The sequence below is a fragment of the Entelurus aequoreus genome, linkage group LG08, assembly GCF_033978785.1.
Source record: "Entelurus aequoreus isolate RoL-2023_Sb linkage group LG08, RoL_Eaeq_v1.1, whole genome shotgun sequence".
Taxonomy (NCBI): Eukaryota; Metazoa; Chordata; class Actinopteri; order Syngnathiformes; family Syngnathidae; genus Entelurus; species Entelurus aequoreus.
This window is the reverse complement of record NC_084738.1, coordinates 82,144,312-82,164,270: the sequence shown is the minus strand read 5'-3', so window position 1 is coordinate 82,164,270 and position 19,959 is coordinate 82,144,312. Positions and strand designations below refer to the sequence as shown.

General features: G+C 37.4%; 1 protein-coding gene across 1 annotated transcript in view; it reads right to left on the bottom strand.

The window, feature by feature from the left end:
* Positions 1–19,625, bottom strand: part of wdr41 (WD repeat domain 41) — a 37,137-nt gene extending 17,512 nt beyond the window's left edge. Inside the window, exons 1-7 of the mRNA XM_062057423.1 lie at positions 19,462–19,625; positions 19,244–19,327; positions 14,654–14,769; positions 13,923–13,971; positions 8,455–8,583; positions 8,317–8,379; positions 8,137–8,248 (exon numbers count right to left, since the gene is read on the bottom strand). Coding sequence (XP_061913407.1) covers positions 8,137–8,248; positions 8,317–8,379; positions 8,455–8,583; positions 13,923–13,971; positions 14,654–14,769; positions 19,244–19,291 — 517 coding nt within the window. The 5' untranslated portion in view covers positions 19,292–19,327; positions 19,462–19,625. The remainder of the gene's footprint in view (positions 1–8,136; positions 8,249–8,316; positions 8,380–8,454; positions 8,584–13,922; positions 13,972–14,653; positions 14,770–19,243; positions 19,328–19,461) is intronic.
* Between the last annotated feature and the right edge of the window lie 334 nt (positions 19,626–19,959).

The window sequence follows — 19,959 nt, the reverse complement described above, 5'->3', positions numbered from 1 at the left end:
GTGTGAATCTAAGAATGGTTTGAATGTTGAAGAGTTTGAATTTCCAGGAAAAACGGAATTTTGTTTGGAACTTGGGAAAGTGTTAGTTTGACTGTCCAGGATGAGTTGAATGTGTTGATGTTGGAATGGTTGAAGTGGGTTGAAGAATGTGGGAATTGTGGAAGTTTGAAAAATGTCAATTCATTTTGAATGGGGAAAGTGGAAAAAAAAACAACTAGGAATTATGGGAAATCCGGGAATTTTTTTTAGAATTGTTGAAGTATCGCACACAATTCCCAAACAGGCTGAATATTTTGACGGTGGAATGGTTTGAATTGGATGAAAAATTTGATAATTGTGGAAATTTCCAGAAAATTGGGAAATTTCGGGAAAAGCGGGAATTTTTTGGAAATTGGTTAAAAAAAACTAGAATGGTCTGAATGAGTTGAAATGGTTGGTGTTGGAATTTTCCCAAATCGGCCGAGAAATGTTGAAGTAGTAACATTTTTAATTGAGAAACGGTATTAGGGAATTCCTGGAATTTTGGGAAAACTGGAATTTTTTTCCAGTTCAAAAAACAACTTTGTTTTTTGTCCTGATTAAGGGGAATGTTTGGACGGTAGAATGGTTGAAGTGGGTTGAAAAATGTGAAAGGAGTAGTCTACCTTAAAAAAGGTCAAGTAAGGTTACAAAAAAAACGGGAATTCCTGGAAATTTGTTGAATGTGGAAAAATGGTAGTTTGACTGTCCAGGATGAGTTGAATGTGTTGATCTTGGAATGGTTGAAGTGGGTTGAAGAATGTGGGAATTGTGGAAGTTTGAAAAATGTCAATTCATTTTGAATGGGGAAAGTGGAAAAAAAAAACTAGGAATTATGGGAAATCCGGGAATTTTTTTTAGAATTGTTGAAGTATCACACACAATTCCCAAACAGGCTGAATATTTTGACGGTGGAATGGTTTGAATTGAATGAAAAATTTGATAATTGTGGAAATTTCCAGAAAATTGGGAAATTTCGAGAAAAGCGGGAATTTTTTGGAAATTGGTTAAAAAAAATTAGAATGGTCTGAATGAGTTGAAATGGTTGGTGTTGGAATTTTCCCAAATCGGCCGAGAAATGTTGAAGTAGTAACATTTTTAATTGAGAAATGGTATTAGGGAATTCCTGGAATTTGGGGAAAACTGGAAATTTTTTCCAGTTCAAAAAACAACTTTGTTTTTTGTCCTGATTAAGGGGAATGTTTGGACGCTAGAATGGTTGAAGTGGGTGGAAAAATGTGAAAGGAGTAGTCTATCTTAAAAAAGGTCAAGTAAGGTTACAAAAAAAACGGGAATTCCTGGAAATTTTTTGAATGTGGAAAAATGGTAGTTTGACTGTCCAGGATGAGTTGAATGTGTTGATGTTGGAATGGTCTAAGTGGGTTGAAGAATGTGGGAATTGTGGAAGTTTGAAAAATGTCAATTAATTTTGAATGGGGAAAGTGGAAAAAAACAACTAGGAATTATGGGAAATCCGGGAATTTTTTTTAGAATTGTTGAAGTATCGCACACAATTCCCAAACAGGCTGAATATTTTGACGGTGGAATGGTTTGAATTGGATGAAAAATTTGATAATTGTGGAAATTTCCAGAAAATTGGGAAATTTCGAGAAAAGCGGGAATTTTTTGGAAATTGGTTAAAAAAAACTCGAATGGTCTGAATGAGTTGAAATGGTTGGTGTTGGAATTTTCCCAAATCGGCCGAGAAATGTTGAGGTAGTAACATTTTTAATTGAGAAATGGTATTAGGGAATTCCTGGAATTTTGGGAAAACTGGAAATTTTTTCCAGTTCTAAAAACAACTTTGTTTTTTGTCCTGATTAAGGGGAATGTTTGGACGGTAGAATAGTTGAAGTGGGTTGAAAAATGTGAAAGGAGTAGTCTACCTTAAAAAAGGTCAAGTAAGGTTACAAAAAAAACGGGAATTCCTGGAAAATTGTTGAATGTGGAAAAATGATAGTTTGACTGTCCAGGATGAGTTGAATGTGTTGATGTTGGAATGGTTGAAGTGGGTTGAAGAATGTGGGAATTGTGGAAGTTTGAAAAATGTCAATTTATTTTGAATGGGGAAAGTGGAAAAAAAAAACTAGGAATTATGGGAAATCCGGGAATTTTTTTTAGAATTGTTGAAGTATCGCACACAATTCCCAAACAGGCTGAATATTTTGACGGTGGAATGGTTTGAATTGAATGAAAAATTTGATAATTGCGGAAATTTCCAGAAAATTGGGAAATTTCGAGAAAAGCGGGAATTTTTTGGAAATTGGTTGAAAAAAACTCGAATGGTCTGAATGAGTTGAAATGGTTGGTGTTGGAATTTTCCCAAATCGGCCGAGAAATGTTGAAGTAGTAACATTTTTAATTGAGAAATGGTATTAGGGAATTCCTGGAATTTTGGGAAAACTGGAAATTTTTTCCAGTTTAAAAAACAACTTTGTTTTTTGTCCTGATTAAGGGGAATGTTTGGACGGTAGAATGGTTGAAGTGGGTGGAAAAATGTGAAAGGAGTAGTCTATCTTAAAAAAGGTCAAGTAAGGTTACAAAAAAAATGGGAATTCCTGGAAATTTTTTGAATGTGGAAAAATGGTAGTTTGACTGTCCAGGATGAGTTGAATGTGTTGATGTTGGAATGGTTGAAGTGGGTTGAAGAATGTGGGAATTGTGGAAGTTTGAAAAATGTCAATTAATTTTGAATGGGGAAAGTGGAAAAAAACAACTAGGAATTATGGGAAATCCGGGAATTTTTTTTAGAATTGTTGAAGTATCGCACACAATTTCCAAACAGGCTGAATATTTTGACGGTGGAATGGTTTGAATTGAATGAAAAATTTGATAATTGTGGAAATTTCCAGAAAATTGGGAAATTTCGAGAAAAGCGGGAATTTTTTGGAAATTGGTTGAAAAAAACTCGAATGGTCTGAATGAGTTGAAATGGTTGGTGTTGGAATTTTCCCAAATCGGCCGAGAAATGTTGAAGTAGTAACATTTTTAATTGAGAAATGGTATTAGGGAATTCCTGGAATTTTGGGAAAACTGGAAATTTTTTCCAGTTCAAAAAACAACTTTGTTTTTTGTCCTGATTAAGGGGAATGTTTGGACGGTAGAATGGTTGAAGTGGGTTGAAAAATGTGAAAGGAGTAGTCTACCTTAAAAAAGGTCAAGTAAGGTTACAAAAAAAACGGGAATTCCTGGAAAATTGTTGAATGTGGAAAAATGGTAGTTTGACTGTCCAGGATTAGTTGAATGTGTTGATGTTGGAATGGTAGAAGTGGGTTGAAGAATGTGGGAATTGTGGAAGTTTGAAAAATGTAAATTTATTTTGAATGGGGAAAGTGGAAAAAAAAAACTAGGAATTATGGGAAATCCGGGAATTTTTTTTAGAATTGTTGAAGTATCGCACACAATTCCCAAACAGGCTGAATATTTTGACGGTGGAATGGTTTGAATTGAATGAAAAATTTGATAATTGCGGAAATTTCCAGAAAATTGGGAAATTTCGAGAAAAGCGAGAATTTTTTGGAAATTGGTTAAAAAAAACTTGAATGGTCTGAATGAGTTGAAATGGTTGGTGTTGGAATTTTCCCAAATCAGCCGAGAAATGTTGAAGTAGTAACATTTTTAATTGAGAAATGGTATTAGGGAATTCCTGGAATTTTGGGAAAACTGGAAATTTTTTCCAGTTCAAAAAACAACTTTGTTTTTTGTCCTGATTAAGGGGAATGTTTGGACGGTAGAATGGTTGAAGTGGGTTGAAAAATGTGAAAGGAGTAGTCTACCTTAAAAAAAGGTCAAGTAATGTTACAAAAAAAACGGGAATTCCTGGAAATTTGTTGAATGTGGAAAAATGGTAGTTTGACTGTCCAGGATTAGTTGAATGTGTTGATGTTGGAATGGTTGAAGTGGGTTGAAGAATGTGGGAATTGTGGAAGTTTGAAAAATGTCAATTCATTTTGAATGGGGAAAGTGGAAGAAAAAAAACTAGGAATTATGGGAAATCCAGGAATTTTTTTTAGAATTGTTGAAGTATCGCACACAATTCCCAAACAGGCTGAATATTTTGACGGTGGAATGGTTTGAATTAAATGAAAAATTTGATAATTGTGGAAATTTCCAGAAAATTGGGAAATTTCGAGAAAAGCGGGAATTTTTTGGAAATTGGTTGAAAAAAACTCGAATGGTCTGAATGAGTTGAAAGGGTTGGTGTTGGAATTTTCCCAAATCGGCCGAGAAATGTTGAAGTAGTAACATTTTTAATTGAGAAATGGTATTAGGGAATTCCTGGAATTTTGGGAAAACTGGAAATTTTTTCCAGTTCAAAAAACAACTTTGTTTTTTGTCCTGATTAAAGGGAATGTTTGGACGGTAGAATGGTTGAAGTGGGTTGAAAAATGTAAATTCATTTTGAATGGGGAAAGTGGAAAAAAAAAACTAGGAATTATGGGAAATCCGGGAATTTTTTTTAGAATTGTTGAAGTATCGCACACAATTCCCAAACAGGCTGAATATTTTGACGGTGGAATGGTTTGAATTGGATGAAAAATTTGATAATTGTGGAAATTTTCAGAAAATTGGGAAATTTCGAGAAAAGCGGGAATTTTTTGGAAATCGGTTGAAAAAAACTCGAATGGTCTGAATGAGTTGAAATGGTTGGTGTTGGAATTTTCCCAAATCGGCCGAGAAATGTTGAAGTAGTAACATTTTAATTGAGAAATGGTATTAGGGAATTCCTGGAATTTGGGGAAAACTGGAAATTTTTTCCAGTTCAAAAAACAACTTTGTTTTTTGTCCTGATTAAGGGGAATGTTTGGACGGTAGAATGGTTGAAGTGGGTTGAAAAATGTGAAAGGAGTAGTCTACCTTAAAAAAGGTCAAGTAAGGTTACAAAAAAAAACGGAAATTCCTGGAAATTTGTTGAATGTGGAAAAATGGTAGTGTGACTGTCCAGGATGAGTTGAATGTGTTGAAGGTGGAATGGTTTGAGTGGGTTGAAGAATGTGGGAATTGTGGAAGTTTGAAAAATGTACAATTCATTTTTTATGGGGAAAATTAAAAAACTAGGAATTATGGGAAATCCGGGATTTTTTATTTTTTTATTTTTGAAGTAGAGCACACAATTCCCAAACGGGCTGAGATTTTGACGGTGGAATGGTTTGAATCGGATGAAAATTTTGATAATTGTGGAACTTTCCAGAAAATTTGGAAATTTCGAAAAAAGCGGGAATTTTTTGGAAATTGGTAAAAAAAAAAAAAAAATTAAATGTTTGAATGAGTTGAAATGGGTGGTGTTGGAATTTTCCCAAATCGGCCGAGAAATGTTGAAGTAGTAACATTTTTAATTGAGAGATGGTATTAGGGAATTCCTGGAATTTCAGGAAAACTGGAAATGTTTTCCAGTTCAAAAACAACTTAGTTTTTGTCTTGATTAAGAGGAATGTTTAAACGGTTGAAATGGGTTGAAAAATGTGAAAGGAGTAGTCTAACTTAAAAAAGGTAAAATAAGGTTACAAAAAAACGGGAATTCCTGGAAATTTGGTGAATGTGGAAAAATGGTAGTTTGAAATTCCAGAATGATTGGAATGTGTTGAAGGTAGAATGGTTTGAATCGGTTGAAAAATGTGGAAATGGTGGAAGTTTGAAAAATGGCCAATTCATTTTGAATGGGGAAAGTGAAAAAAAAATTCCTGGAATTTCTGGAAAACTGGGAATTTTTTACAGTTCAAAAAACAACTTCATATTTTTTGTCCTGATTAAGAGGAATGTTTTGACGGTGGAACGGTTGAAGTGGGTTGAAAAATGTGGGAGGAGTAGTCACCAGAAAAAAAGGGTGGAAATAGGGCTTTGGAAAACCAGGAATTCTGGAAAATCCTGGAATTTTTTTTAACTTGGAAAATTAGTAGTTTAAAATTCCAGGATGGTGGAATATGTTGAAGGTGGAATGGTTTTAATTGGTTTAAAAAATGTGGGAAATGGTGGAAGTTTGAAAAATGGCCAATTCATTTTGAATGGGGAAAGTGGAAAAAAAAATTCCTGGAATTTCAGGAAAATTGAGAATTTTTTCCAGTTCAAAAAACAACTTCGTTTTTTTGTCCTGATTAAGAGGAATGTTTGGACGGTGGAACGGTTGAAGTGGGTTGAAAAATGTGAACTGAGTAGTCTAACTTAAAAAAGGTAAAATAAGGTTACAAAAAACAGGAATTCCTGGAAATTTGTTAAATGTGGAAAAATGGTAGTTTAAATGTGCAGGATGAGTTGAATGTTTTGAAGGTGGAATTGTTCGAATGGGTTGAAGAATGTGGGAATTGTGGAAGTTTGAAAAATTTACAATTCATTTTGAATGGGGAAAATTAAAAAAACTAGGAATTATGGGAAATCCAGGAATTTTTTGGGAATTGTTGAAGTAGAACACACAATTCCCAAACAGGCTGAATATTTTGAAGTTGGAACAGTTTGAATCAGATGAAAAATGTGGGAGTTGTGGAACTTTATAGAATGTCTCATTGATTTCAATAGGAATTTCCCCAAAAAATTGGGAATTCCGGGAAAAACTGAATTTTTTTTGAAAATGGTAAAAAACAAAAAAAAACAAACTTGAATGGTCTGAATGAGTTGAAATGGTTGGTGTTGGAATTTTTCAAATCGGTTGAGAAATGTTGAAGTAGTAACATTTTTAATTGAGAAATGGTAAAGGAATTCCTGGAATTCCGGAAAAACCGGGAATTTTTCCAGTTAAAAAAAACAAATTTGTTTTTTGTCCTGATTAAGAGGAATGTTTTGATGGTGGAACGGTTGAAGTGGGTTGAAAAATGTGGGAGTAGTAGTCACCAGGAAAAAAGGTTGGAAATAGGGCTTTGGAAAACCAGGAATTCTGGAAAATCCTGGAATTTTTTTGAACTTGGAAAAATCATAGTTTGACTTTCCAGGATGGTGGAATGTGTTGAAAGTGGAATGGTTTGAATTGGTTTAATTCCTGGAATTTCGAGAAAACTGGGAATTTTTTCCACCAGGAATTCTGAAAAATCCTGGAATTTTTTTGAACTTGGAAAATTAGTAGTTTAAAATTCCAGGATGGTGGAATGTGTTGAAGGTGGAATGGTTTGAATTGGTTTAAAAAATGTAGAAATTGTGGAAGTTTGAAAAATGTCCAATTCATTTTGAATGGGGAAAGTGAAAAAATAAATCCTGGAATTTCGGGAAAATTGGGAATTTTTTCCAGTTCAAAAAATAACTTCGGTTTTTTTTTTGTCCTGATTAATAGGAATGTTTTGACGGTGGAACGGTTGAAAAATGTGGGAGGAGTAGTCACCCAAAAAAAGGGTGGAAATAGGGCTTTGGAAAACCAGGAATTCTGGAAAATCCTGGAATTGTTTTGAACTTGGAAAAATAGCCGTTTTAATTTCCAGGATGAGAAAGCAATGTGTTGAAGGTGGAATGGTTTGAATTGGTTTAAAAATATGTGGAAATGGTGGAAGTTTGAAAAATGGCCAATTTATTTTGAATGGGAAAAAAATGTCCCGGAAAACCTTGGAATTCGGGGAAAACTGGGAATTTTTTCCACCAGGAATTCTGGAAAATCCTGGAATTTGTTTGAACTTGGAAAATGAGTAGTTTAAAATTCCAGGATGGTGGAATGTGTTGAAGGTGGAATGGTTTGAATTGGTTTAAAAATGTGGAAATGGTGGAATGGGAAAAAATGTCCCGGAAAACCTGGAATTTAGGGAAATCTGGGAATTTTTTTGGAATTTGTCAAGGGAACGCCCGCGATTCCCGAATAGGCTGAACACTTTGAAGTTGGAACAGTTTGAATCGGGTGAAAAATGTGGAAATGGTGGAAGTTTGAAAAATGGCCAATTGATTTTGAATGGGAAAAAATGTCCCGGAAAACCTGGAATTTTGGGAAATCTGGGAATTTTTTGGAATTTGTCAAGGGAAAGCCTGCGATTCTCGAATAGGCTGAACACTTTGAAGTTGGAACGCTTTGAATCGGGTGAAAAATGTGGAAGGTAGAGCGTGTCAAAATGTGGAGAAGAAGAATAATAATAAACAGAAAAGCATGTGAATGTTTGGAACATTCACACAATAAAAAAGGAAACATTAGTGTCAGCTGAAGATGGCGCTCACCTGTGTCGCTCTGCTTGTCCACGTGACACTGCAGCCGGAAGTCTTGGCTCCACCCACACAGCTCCTCGCCGCCAGACAGCCACACGCCGAGGCGCTCCAACACCAGCAAACACTAACCAGGCATCACTTCCTGTCCGCCAACAATCACGCCTCACCACAAAATCAACAACACCCCACTACCTTGACAGAAGACTGCAGGTCCAGAACGGTCTGGACTCGGTTCCCCGTGTCCGGGTCCCACAACTGAGGGCGGCGGTTAAGGACAAGGCAGAGAGAGAGAGAAAAAAATGGCTCTTTGGCGCCCCCCTGTGAGGATACGCTGACACTGCGGTCGGAGGAGGCGGTGATGAGGCAGGTGTGCGCCGTCAGCTCGTCTCTGCGGCGGAAGACGGCGATGGCGGTGATCTGCTGGGAGTGACCTCTCAGCTCCTGGAGCCTCTCGCCCGTCTGACACCAGCAGCACAATAAACTAACGTCAGGGAAATCTGGACGTTTTGATAATACTTTGTATAACAGCAGTGAAGTTGTCACGTTGTGTAAATGGTAAATAAAAACAGAATACAATGATTTGCTAATCCATCTGTAAGTGCAAGTTAAAACTCTACTATGCAAAGCCAAGGCCATTTATCAACAACACCCAGAAACGCCGCCGGCTTCGCTGGGCCCGAGCTCCTCTAAGATGGACTGATACAAAGTGGAAAAGTGTTCTGTGGTCTGACGAGTCCACATTTCAAATTGTTTTTGGAAAATGTGGACGTCGTGTCCTGCGGACCAAAGAGGAAAAGAACCATCCGGATTGTTCTAGGCGCAAAGTGCAAAAGCCAGCATGTGTGATGGTATGGGGGTGTATTAGTGCCCAAGACATGGGTAACTTACACATCTGTGAAGGCACCATTAATGCTGAAAGGTACATACAGGTTTTGGAGCAACACATGTTGCCTTCCAAGCAACGTTACCATGGACGCCCCTGCTTATTTCAGCAAGACAATGCCAAGCCACGTGTTACAACAGCGTGGCTTCATAGTAAAAGAGTGCGGGTACTAGACTGGCCTGCCTGTAGTACAGACCTGTCTCCCATTGAAAATGTGAGGCGCATTATGAAGCCTAAAATAGCACAATGGAGACCCCCGGACTGTTGAACAACTTAAGCTGTACATCAAGCAAGAATGGGAAACAATTCCACCTGAAAAGCTTCAAAAATGTGCCTCCTCAGTTCCCAAATGTTTACTGAGTGTTGTTAAAAGGAAAGGCCATGTAACACAGTGGTGAACATGCCCCTGTGACAACTTTTTGGCAATGTGTTGCTGCCATTAAACTCTAAGTTCATGATTATTTGCCCAAAAAAAAATAACGTTTTCCAGTGTGAACATGAAATATCTTGTCTTTGCAGTCTATTCAATTGAATATAAGTTGAAAAGGATTAGCAAATCATTTTATTTTGTTTTTATTTACCATTTACACAACGTGACAACTTCACTGCTTTTGGTCTAGGTGCCAGCAAGTCAGAGTGGTTTATCAAAAATAAATTAATAAATGTGAATAATAAAAATCATATATTATATATCATTATTATATACAAATTATTATATTTTGTTATAGTATATTGTATTTATATATATATATATATATATATATATATTATATAAATATATATATATATATATATATTCAAAAATTTCTTTTTTTGACACCCCTAAAGATGCTGTGTACAATATTTTAATATACATACATACATACATACATACATACATACATATATATATATATATATATATATATATATATATATATATATATATATATATATATATATATATATATATATATATATATATATATATATATATATATATATATATATATATATATATATATATATAATATATATATATATATATATATATATATATATATATATATATATATATATATATATATATATATATATATATATATATATATATATATATATATATATATATATATATATATATATATATATATATATATATATATATATATATATATATATATATATATATATATATATATATATATATATATATATATATATATATATATATATATATATATATATATATATATATATATATATATATATATATATATATATATAATATATATATATATATATATATATATATATATATATATATATATATATATATATATATATATATATATATTATTAGTATTATTATTCAAATATTGAAAAAAAATCCATTCTCGAATTATTTGCGATTCTTATTTGTACCGATTCTTAATAGGTAAAAAAAAATCTAAACATTTTTTTGTTTGTTTTTAAATTATTATTTTTTTAATTTATTTCCCCAAAATCTGTACTGTCCTGCCACTTTTTTAAATGTTTGGGTAAAATTTGATCAAACAAAACCAGTTTTCTTTGAAGTAACGTAGACATTTATCAGAGCTGTTTATCTATTTCATGGATGGATGTAGTTCATCATAGAACCGGCACCCAATAGTATTAAAAGAGTATTCATTTTGAATCGAATCGTTACCCCCAAAAATCGAATCGAATCGTGCGATGCCCAAAGATTCACAGCCCTAATATGTAAATTTAATGGAGGAATGTAGTTAATCATAGAACTGGCACTCAATGTTATTAAAAAAAAGTACTGATTCTGAATCAAATCGTTGCCCTCAAGAATCGAATTGAATCGTGCGATGCCCAAAGATTCACACTTGTAATATGTATATGTATATTTTATGGAGGAATGTAGTTAATCATAGAACTGGCACCCATCCATCCATCCATCCATCCATTTTCTACCGCTTGTCCAATAGTATTAAAAGAGTATTCATTTTGAATGGAATCGTTACCCCAAAAAATCGAATCGAATCGTGCAATGCCCAAAAAAATTTACAGCCCTAATATGTATATTTAATGGAGGAATGTAGTTAATCATAGAACTGGCACTCAATGTTATTAAAAAAGTACTGATTTTGAATCAAAAATAGATCCTGAATCGAATCGTTACCCTCAAGAATCGAAACGAATCGTGCGATGCCCAAAGATTCACAGCTCTAATATGTATATGTATATTTTATTATGGGCTCTTGGGTGATGGTGTAAACATTGTGTGTGTTCCTGACTAAAATGTAAGTATAGGGCGAATATAGCACCGTTATTAATGCTACAATGCCTATAATGTGTCAGATGTAGCCTGAACTGAGTGTTTGTTTGCAACAATGTTTCTAAATTCTGCATGGCGATATAATTCTTTCGCCCTTTTTAATGGTGACATACTTCCTGTTACACTGTAGTTACCCTAACCTACCACCAGAGGGCGACATAGACCAAGTTTAAAGCACTGTCTAAATCAACAGTGCTTGTTATTCTCCATTCATTTCTAATGGACTGTTTTAATAGTCCATGTATATTTGTTTTATAACACATTGTAGAGTATATTATATTATATATAACATTATACTTATTATTGCATATTATATTGCCTAAATGTATCCTAATCATTCTTTGTATGTGTTACCCTTACCACACACACACACACACACGCACACACACACACACCCGACTTTGAGTAATCTTGAATACTTCGACTAAAATACTCATGTATCCCATTGAAGTGACGTTGGGTACAATATGGTCCTGGGAAAAAGTGACCTAAAATATTAGTGTTGTTGTGGTGGTGGTGTGGCGTTCAGGTACAGTACGTTCTCGGGAACAAATGACCTAAAACATTAGTATTGTTGCGGTGGTGTGGCGTTCAAGTACAATATGTCCCTGGGAAAAAGGACCTAAAACATTAGTGTTGTTGCGGTGGTGTGGCGTTCAGGTACAATATGTTCCTGGGAAAAATGACCTAAAACATTAGTGTTGTTGCGGTGGTGTGGCGTTCAGGTACAATATGTTCCTGGGAAAAATGACCTAAAACATTAGTGTTGTTGCGGTGGTGTGGCATTCAGGTACAATATGTTCCTGGGAAAAAGTGACCTAAAAAAAATAGTGTTGTTGTGGTGGTATGGCGTTCAGGTACAATATGGTCCTGGGAAAAAGTGACCTAAAATATTAGTGTTGTTGTGGTGGTGTGGCGTTCAGGTACAGTACGTTCTCGGGAACAAATGACCTAAAACATTAGTGTTGTTGCGGTGGTGTGGCATTCAGGTACAATATGTTCCTGGGAAAAAGTGACCTAAAAAAATGTGTGTTGTTGTGGTGGTATGGCGTTCAGGTACAATATGGTCCTGGGAAAAAGTGACCTAAAATATTAGTGTTGTTGTGGTGGTGTGGCGTTCAGGTACAGTACGTTCTCGGGAACAAATGACCTAAAACATTAGTGTTGTTGTGGTGGTGTGGCGTTCAGGTACAATATGTTCCTGGGAAAAATGACCTAAAACATTAGTGTTGTTGCGGTGGTGTGGCGTTCAGGTACAATATGTTCCTGGGAAAAATGACCTAAAACCTTAGTGTTGTTGCGGTGGTGTGGCGTTCAGGTACAATATGTTCCTGGGAAAAAGTGACCTAAAAAAATTAGTGTTGTTGTGGTGGTGAGGCGTTCAGGTACAATATGTTCCTGGGAAAATTACCTAAAACATTAGTGTTGTTGCGGTGGTGTGGCGTTCAGGTACAATATGTTCTTGGGAAAAAGTGACCTAAAAAAATTAGTGTTGTTGTGGTGGTGTGGCATTCAGGTACAGTACGTCCTCGGGAAAATATGGCCTAAAACATAAGTGTTGTTGCGGTGGTGTGGCGTTCAGGTACAATATATTCCTGGGAAAAAGTGACCTAAAAAATTAGTGTTGTTGTGGCGGTGTGGCATTCAGTTACAATATGTTCCTGGGAAAAAATTACCTATAACATTAGTGTTGTTGCGGTGGTGTGGCATTCATGTACAATACGTTCCTGGGAAAAAATGACTCTAAAATTTTAGTGTTGTTGTGGTGGTGTGGCGTTCAGGTACAGTACGTTCCTGGGAAAAAATCACCCTGAAACATTAGTGTTGTTGCTGTGGTGTGGCGTTCAGGTACAATACGTTCCTGGGGAAAAAATGACCTAAAACAGTGTTGTTGCTGTGGTGTGGCGTTCAGGTACAATATGTTCCTGGGAAAATTACCTAAAACATTAGTGTTGTTGCGGTGGTGTGGCGTTCAGGTACAATATGTTCTTGGGAAAAAGTGACCTAAAAAAATTAGTGTTGTTGTGGTGGTGTGGCATTCAGGTACAGTACGTTCTCGGGAAAATATGACCTAAAACATTAGTGTTGTTGTGGCGTTCAGGTACAATATGTTCCTGGGGAAAAATTACCTATAACATTAGTGTTGTTGCGGTGGCGTGGCGTTCATGTAAAATACGTTCCTGGGAAAAAAATGACCTAAAATATTAGTGTTGTTGCTGTGGTGTGACACATAGCATACACACACACAACTTGTCCAACTTCACCATTAAAGAGTGCCTGAAAGCCTCTCTGTGTCCTACTCTCTGACCGGAGTCCTTGTCCTAGATCAGCATTCTGCATCCAGACTCTATCACAATTATAATTATTATTATATTATTATATTTATTCAATTTAGGTGGGGCGTGAAAAAAAGTAGGCCCCTAAGGAGGGCTTGACAACAAATAATGTAGAAGCTACAGTGTATATGCAGAAAAAGTACACAATAGCAATAATTGGGCGTGGCCAAACAACTCATTAGCATTAAAGCTACAGGCACACCAAAGTAGGGTTTAGCAAACCGAAGAATCGGGTCAGAGAAGTAAGAGACCCCCTGCAGTGCGGCGACATTACCTCAACGTTCCAGACCAGCACCAGGCCATCGTCGCCTGCGGACGCACATCTGGGGGGGGAATAAACACACATCATTAAACACCTCGGCGGGAAGTGCCTGGAGTCCATTTCCCGTCTGCCACCGAGAGGTCTTAAAAGAATATATGTACCCTTTGACCCTGCGCTTGCCCCCCCGCCAGGGCCCCCCCTTCTCCTGTCCACACGCACAGGATGAGGCGGATAAAAAGAGATCAGAAAAGCCGAGGTGACACGTTTTCAGACTTGGAAAGCAATCTGGAGGGAATTTTCTGGCCTTTGCCCCCCGACTGCGGACTTGGGTGTGCGTGTGTGCGTGCATGTGTGTGTGTGTGTGTGTGTGTGTGTGTGTATGTGTGTGTGTGTGTGTGTGAGGCCAGGACATTGAGGACGGAGTTATTACTGGAGGACGCCGGGCGTGAAGTCCCACACACACACTTTGTTGTGTTATAAATCCCAATCTGCCCACTTATACAGACTTATTGGACCATGGCGAGGAGAGCAGGTGTGTGTGTGTGTGTGTGTGTGTGTGTGTGTGTGTGTGTGTGTGTGTGTGTGTGTGTGTGTGTGTGTGTGTGAGGCGCTACTGTACAGTCGGGGGTGATGATGGCGCTCCTGTCATGCTCTGCGACTTCCCCGCGGGGTCGAGACTCTCCTGTCAATCAGCAGGAGGGGGGAGGAGGGTGGGGGGGTGGGGTGTTTGGGGGGGCGCTTACCTGAAGTCATCAATCTGCACCAGAAATCGAACGATGTCAAAATGTCCTCTCAGCACTTGCAGCTCAGTGAAGCAGTTTTTGGGCTGTTCCTCGCCGATGCACAGCGCGCCGCTTTTCTGCCGATGTAAGACGGAAAGGAAGAGGACAAAAAAGTAGAGCCGACTTCTCTAAAACACATTTTAGAAACGTCAAGGTTTGCCCGCTTAACACAATCAGACACCCCCTAATACGATACGCATGTCAGTCGTCAAATTTGACACATTTTTACTATTTTTTCTAATTTATTTACTTTTAAATAATCGGCATACTGTAAATATAGCATTAGTTTCACTGATGTGGCGTTCAGGTACAGTGGGTACTCTCGACAAAGACCTAAACACTTGTACTGTTGTGACGTTCAAGTACACTGAGTAATCTTGAAAACTTAGACTAAAATACTCATGTATCCCATTGAAGTGACGTTCAGGTACAATACGGTCCTGGGAAAAAACGACCTTAAACATTAGTGTTGTTGCGGTGGTGTGGCGTTCAGGTACAGTATGTTCCTGGTAAAAAGTGACCTAAAAATTAGTGTTGTTGTGGTGGTGTGGAGTTCAGGTACAGTACGTTCTTGGGAAAAAAATTACCTAAAACATTAGTGTTGTTGAGGTGGGTGGCGTTCAGGTACAATATGTTCCTGGGGAAAAATGACCTAAAACATTAGAGTTGTTGCTGTGGTGTGGCGTTCTGGTACAATACGTTCCTGGGAAAAAGTGACCTAAAATATTAGTGTTGTTGTGGTGGTGTGGCGTTCAGGTACAATATGTTCCCGGGGAAAAAATGACCTAAAACATTAGTATTGTTGCGGTGGTGTGGCATTCAGGTACAATATGTTCCTGGGAAAAAGTGACCTAAAAAATTTGTGCTGTTGTGGTGGTGTGGCGTTCAGGTACAGTACGTTCTTGGGAAAAAATGACCTAAAACATTAGTGTTGTTGCGGTGGTGTGGCGTTCAGGTACAATATGTTCCTGGGGAAAAAATGGCCTAAAACAGTGTTTCTGCGGTGGTGTGGCGTTCAGGTACAATATGTTCCTGGGAAAAAATGACCTAAAACATTAGTGTTGTTGCGGTGGTGTGGCGTTCAGGTACAATATGTTCCTGGGGAAAAAATGGCCTAAAACAGTGTTTCTGCGGTGGTGTGGCGTTCAGGTACAATATGTTCCTGGGAAAAAGTGACCTAAAAATGAGTGTTGTTGTGGTGGTGTGGCGTTCCGGTACAGTACATTCTTGGAAAAAAATGACCTAAAACATTAGTGTTGTTGCGGTGGTGTGGCGTTCAGGTACAATATGTTCCTGGGAAAAAGTGACCTAAAAAATTAGTGTTGTTGTGGTGGTGTGGCGTTCAGGTACAGTACTTTCTTGGGAAATAATGACCTAAAACATTAGTGTTGTTGCGGAGGTGTAGCGTTTAGGTACAATACGTTCCTGGGAAAAAATTACCCTAAAACATTAGTGTTGTTGCAGTGGTGTGGCATTCAGGTACAGTACGTTCTCGGGAGTGAATTGACTAAAACAATTGTGTTCAGGTACAGTACATCATTTAACTAAAACATTGGTGTTTTTGCCGCTGTGTTACGTTCGGGTACAATACGTTCCTGGGAAAAAAATTACCTAAAACATTAATGTTGTTGCTGTGGTGTGGCGTTCACGTACAGTACACTCTCGGGAGTAAATTGACTAAAACAATAGTGTCAATGCTGTGGTGTGACGTTCAGGAACAATACGTTCTCTGGAAAAAAATTAACTAAAACATTAGTGTTGTTGCTGTGGTGTGGCATGCAGGTACAGTACGTTCTCGGGAGTAAATTGACTAAAACAACAGTGTTGTTGCTGGGGTGTGACGTTCAGGTACAGTACATTAGAGAAATATTTAAGTAAAACATTTGTGTTTTTGCCGCTTTGTGACGTTCGGGTACAATACTTACTCGGGAAAAAAATTACCTAAAACAGTGTTGTTGCTTTGGTGTGGCGTTCAGGCACAGTACGTTATTGAGAATAAACTAACTTAAAATTTGGGGCTGTTGCACTGGCATGACATTCAGGTACAGTACGCTATCAGGAACAAACTAACTAAACCATCGGTGCTGTTGCTGTGGTTTGACATTCAGGTACAGTACGTTTTTGAGAATATTTAACTACAACATTGGTGTTTTTGCTGTGATGTGACATTCAGGTCCACTACGTTATCCGGAATAAATTGACTAAAACATTAGTGTCGTTGCTGCGGTGTCACGTTCAGGCACAGTATGTTTTCTGAAAGAAAATTACTAAAACATTAGTGATGTTGTCGTGGTGTGACGTTCAGGTACAGTACATTAGCGGGAATAAATGCCTTAAAACGTTAGTGTTGTTGCCTTGGTGTGACGTTCATGTACAGTACATAATCAGAAACATTTATTTATCTGGAGAGGTTTACTAAAACGTTGGTGTTGTTGACGTGGTTTGAATCTCGTGTACAGTAATCAGAAAACATTAGTGTTGTTGATGTGGTGTGACGTTCAGGTACAGTACGGTATCGGGAAGAAATTCATTAAAACAATAGTGTTGTTGCTGTGGTGTGACGTTCAGGTACAGTACGGTATCAGGAATAAATGAATTAAAACAAGAGTGTTGTTACCGTGGTGTGACGTTCAGGTACAGTACATTTTCTGGAACAGATTTAGTACAACATTGGTGTCGTTGCCGTGGTGTGACATTCAGGTACAGCACATATTCAGAAATATGTATGAAAAACATTGGTGCTGTTGCCGTGGTGTGATGTTCAGGTACAGCACGTTATTGGAAATAAATGGCCTTAAACATTGGTGTTTTTGCCTTGGTGTGACTTTCACGGACAGTACATAATCAGAAACATTTATTTAAAATAATAGTGTTGTTGCTGTGGTTTGGCGTTCAGGTACAGTACGGTATCTGGAAGAAATGTATTACAAATAGTAGTGTTGTTACTGTGGTGTGACGTTCAGGTACAGTACATTTTCTGGAATAGATTTAGTACAACATTGGTGTTGTTGCCGTAGTGTGACGTTCAGGTACAGCACATATTCAGAAATATGTATGAAAAACATTGGCGCTGTTGCCGTGGTGTGATGTTCAGGTACAGCCCGTTATTGGAAATAAAATGCCTTAAACATTGGTGTTGTTGCTTTGGTGTGATGTTCATGTACAGTACATAATCAGAAACATTTATTTAAAATAATAGTGTCGTTGCTGTGGTGTGGCATTCAGGTGCAGTACCTTATCGGGAATAAATGACCTAAAACGTTAGTGTTGCTGCTGTGGTGTGACATTCAGGTACAGTACGTTATGTGGAGAGGTTTACTAAAACGTTGGTGTTGTTGACGTGGTGTGAATCTCGTGTATAGTACATAATCAGAAAATATTAGTGTTGTTGATGTGGTGTGACGTTCAGGTACAGTACGGTATTGGGAAGAAATTAATTAAAACAATTATGTTGCTACTGTGGTGTGACATTCAGGTAGAGAACGTTTTCTGGAATAGATTCACTTGAACATTGGTGTTGTTGCCATGGTGTGACGTTCAGGTACAGCACATATTCAGAAATATGTATGAAAAATGGTGCTGTTACCGCAGTGTGATGTTCAGGTACAGCTCGTTATCGGGAATAAATGGCCTAAAACATTAGTGTTGTTGCCTTGGTGTGACGTTCATGTACAGTACATAATCAGAAACATTTATTTAAAATAATAGTGTTGTTGCTGTGGTGTGGCGTTCAGGTGCAGTACGGTATCGGGAAAAATGACCTACAACATTACTGTTGTTACCTTGGTGTGACGTTCATGTACAGATTGTAAAATAATAGTGTTGTTGCTGTGGTGTGACGTTTAGGTGTAGTACGTTATCAAGAATAAATGACCTAAAACATTAGTGTTGTTACCTTGGTGTGACGTTCATGTACAGTACATAATCGGGAAAAAAATACCTAAAACATTTGTGTTGTTGCTGTGGTGTGACGTTCAGGTACAGTACGGTATCGGGAAGAAATTTATCAAAACAATAGTGTTGCTACTGTGGTGTGACGTTCAGGTACAGTATATTTTCTGGAATAGATTTAGTACAACATTGGTGTTGTTGGCGTGGTGTGACGTTCAGGTACAGTACGGTATCTGGAAGAAATTAACTAAAACAATAGTATTGTTACTGTGGTGTGACGTTCAGGTACAGTACATTTTCTGGAATATGTATGAAAAACATTGGCGATGTTGCCGTGGTGTGATGTTCAGGTACAGCACGTTATCGGAAATAAAAGGCCTAAAACATGAGTGTTGTTGCCTTGGTGTGACGTTCATGTACAGTACGGTATCAGGAAGAAATTAAATAAAACAATAGTGTTGTTGATGTGGTGTGACGTTCAGGTACAGTACGGTATCAGGAATAAATTAAATAAAACAATAGTGTTGTTGATGTGGTGTGACGTTCAGGTACAGTACGTTATCTGGAGAGGTTTATTCAAACATTAGTGTTGTGACGTTCTGAATGTTTGAATAAGCATTGCCACGAGTGGGTGCGTGTTGCGTTCGCGTAACATCTCACCTCCACGGAGCTTTGAGCATCGCGACCACCAAAAATCCACCGAAGCATGCCGTCCGTCTCTTTGAAACAGATATTGGCAGCTGGCTGAACGTGCGGAGAGAAGACAATGTCACCACATTTGAAGATAAATGGCCAATCCTGACATTAAAAATGTGTTTTTTAACAGAACGTTAGCGAAACAGAGCAGCTCATGCTAGCTTACGAACAATATAGCTTACCGGTCATGGGAGTATGATTTATGCAGTTATTGGCTGTCAAACTTGTGGCTTTGACAATATTAATTATTGGTTAGAACGACGCAAAGTGAGCGACATGCTTTATAAAAAAAAAGAGAAGTGAGACGCAGCTGCGACAAAAACAGCATTCATATGACTCTACTACGGAAGCCTTTGATGGACAATTACATTACTACGAAATTAGCGAGCTTTTTTTCTTTTTTTTAACAAAACCCAGTGTCACCTTTGACCATATATTATGTACTAGTAACTCTTATATCAGCGTAAACATGTTCAAAGGTGAGATGGAGGGATATTTTATATACTTTAAATAGCGCTCCACCGCAAACACTTTTAGGGTGTCATTTCACTATTGTCCACTAGATGGTAGTGTAGGTCAATATTACAATGGCTCTGATATGAAATGTGTTTTCATGAACACATTTCCATCCATCCATCCATTCCCTACCGCTTGTCCCTCTAAGTATACATTTTTGGTCA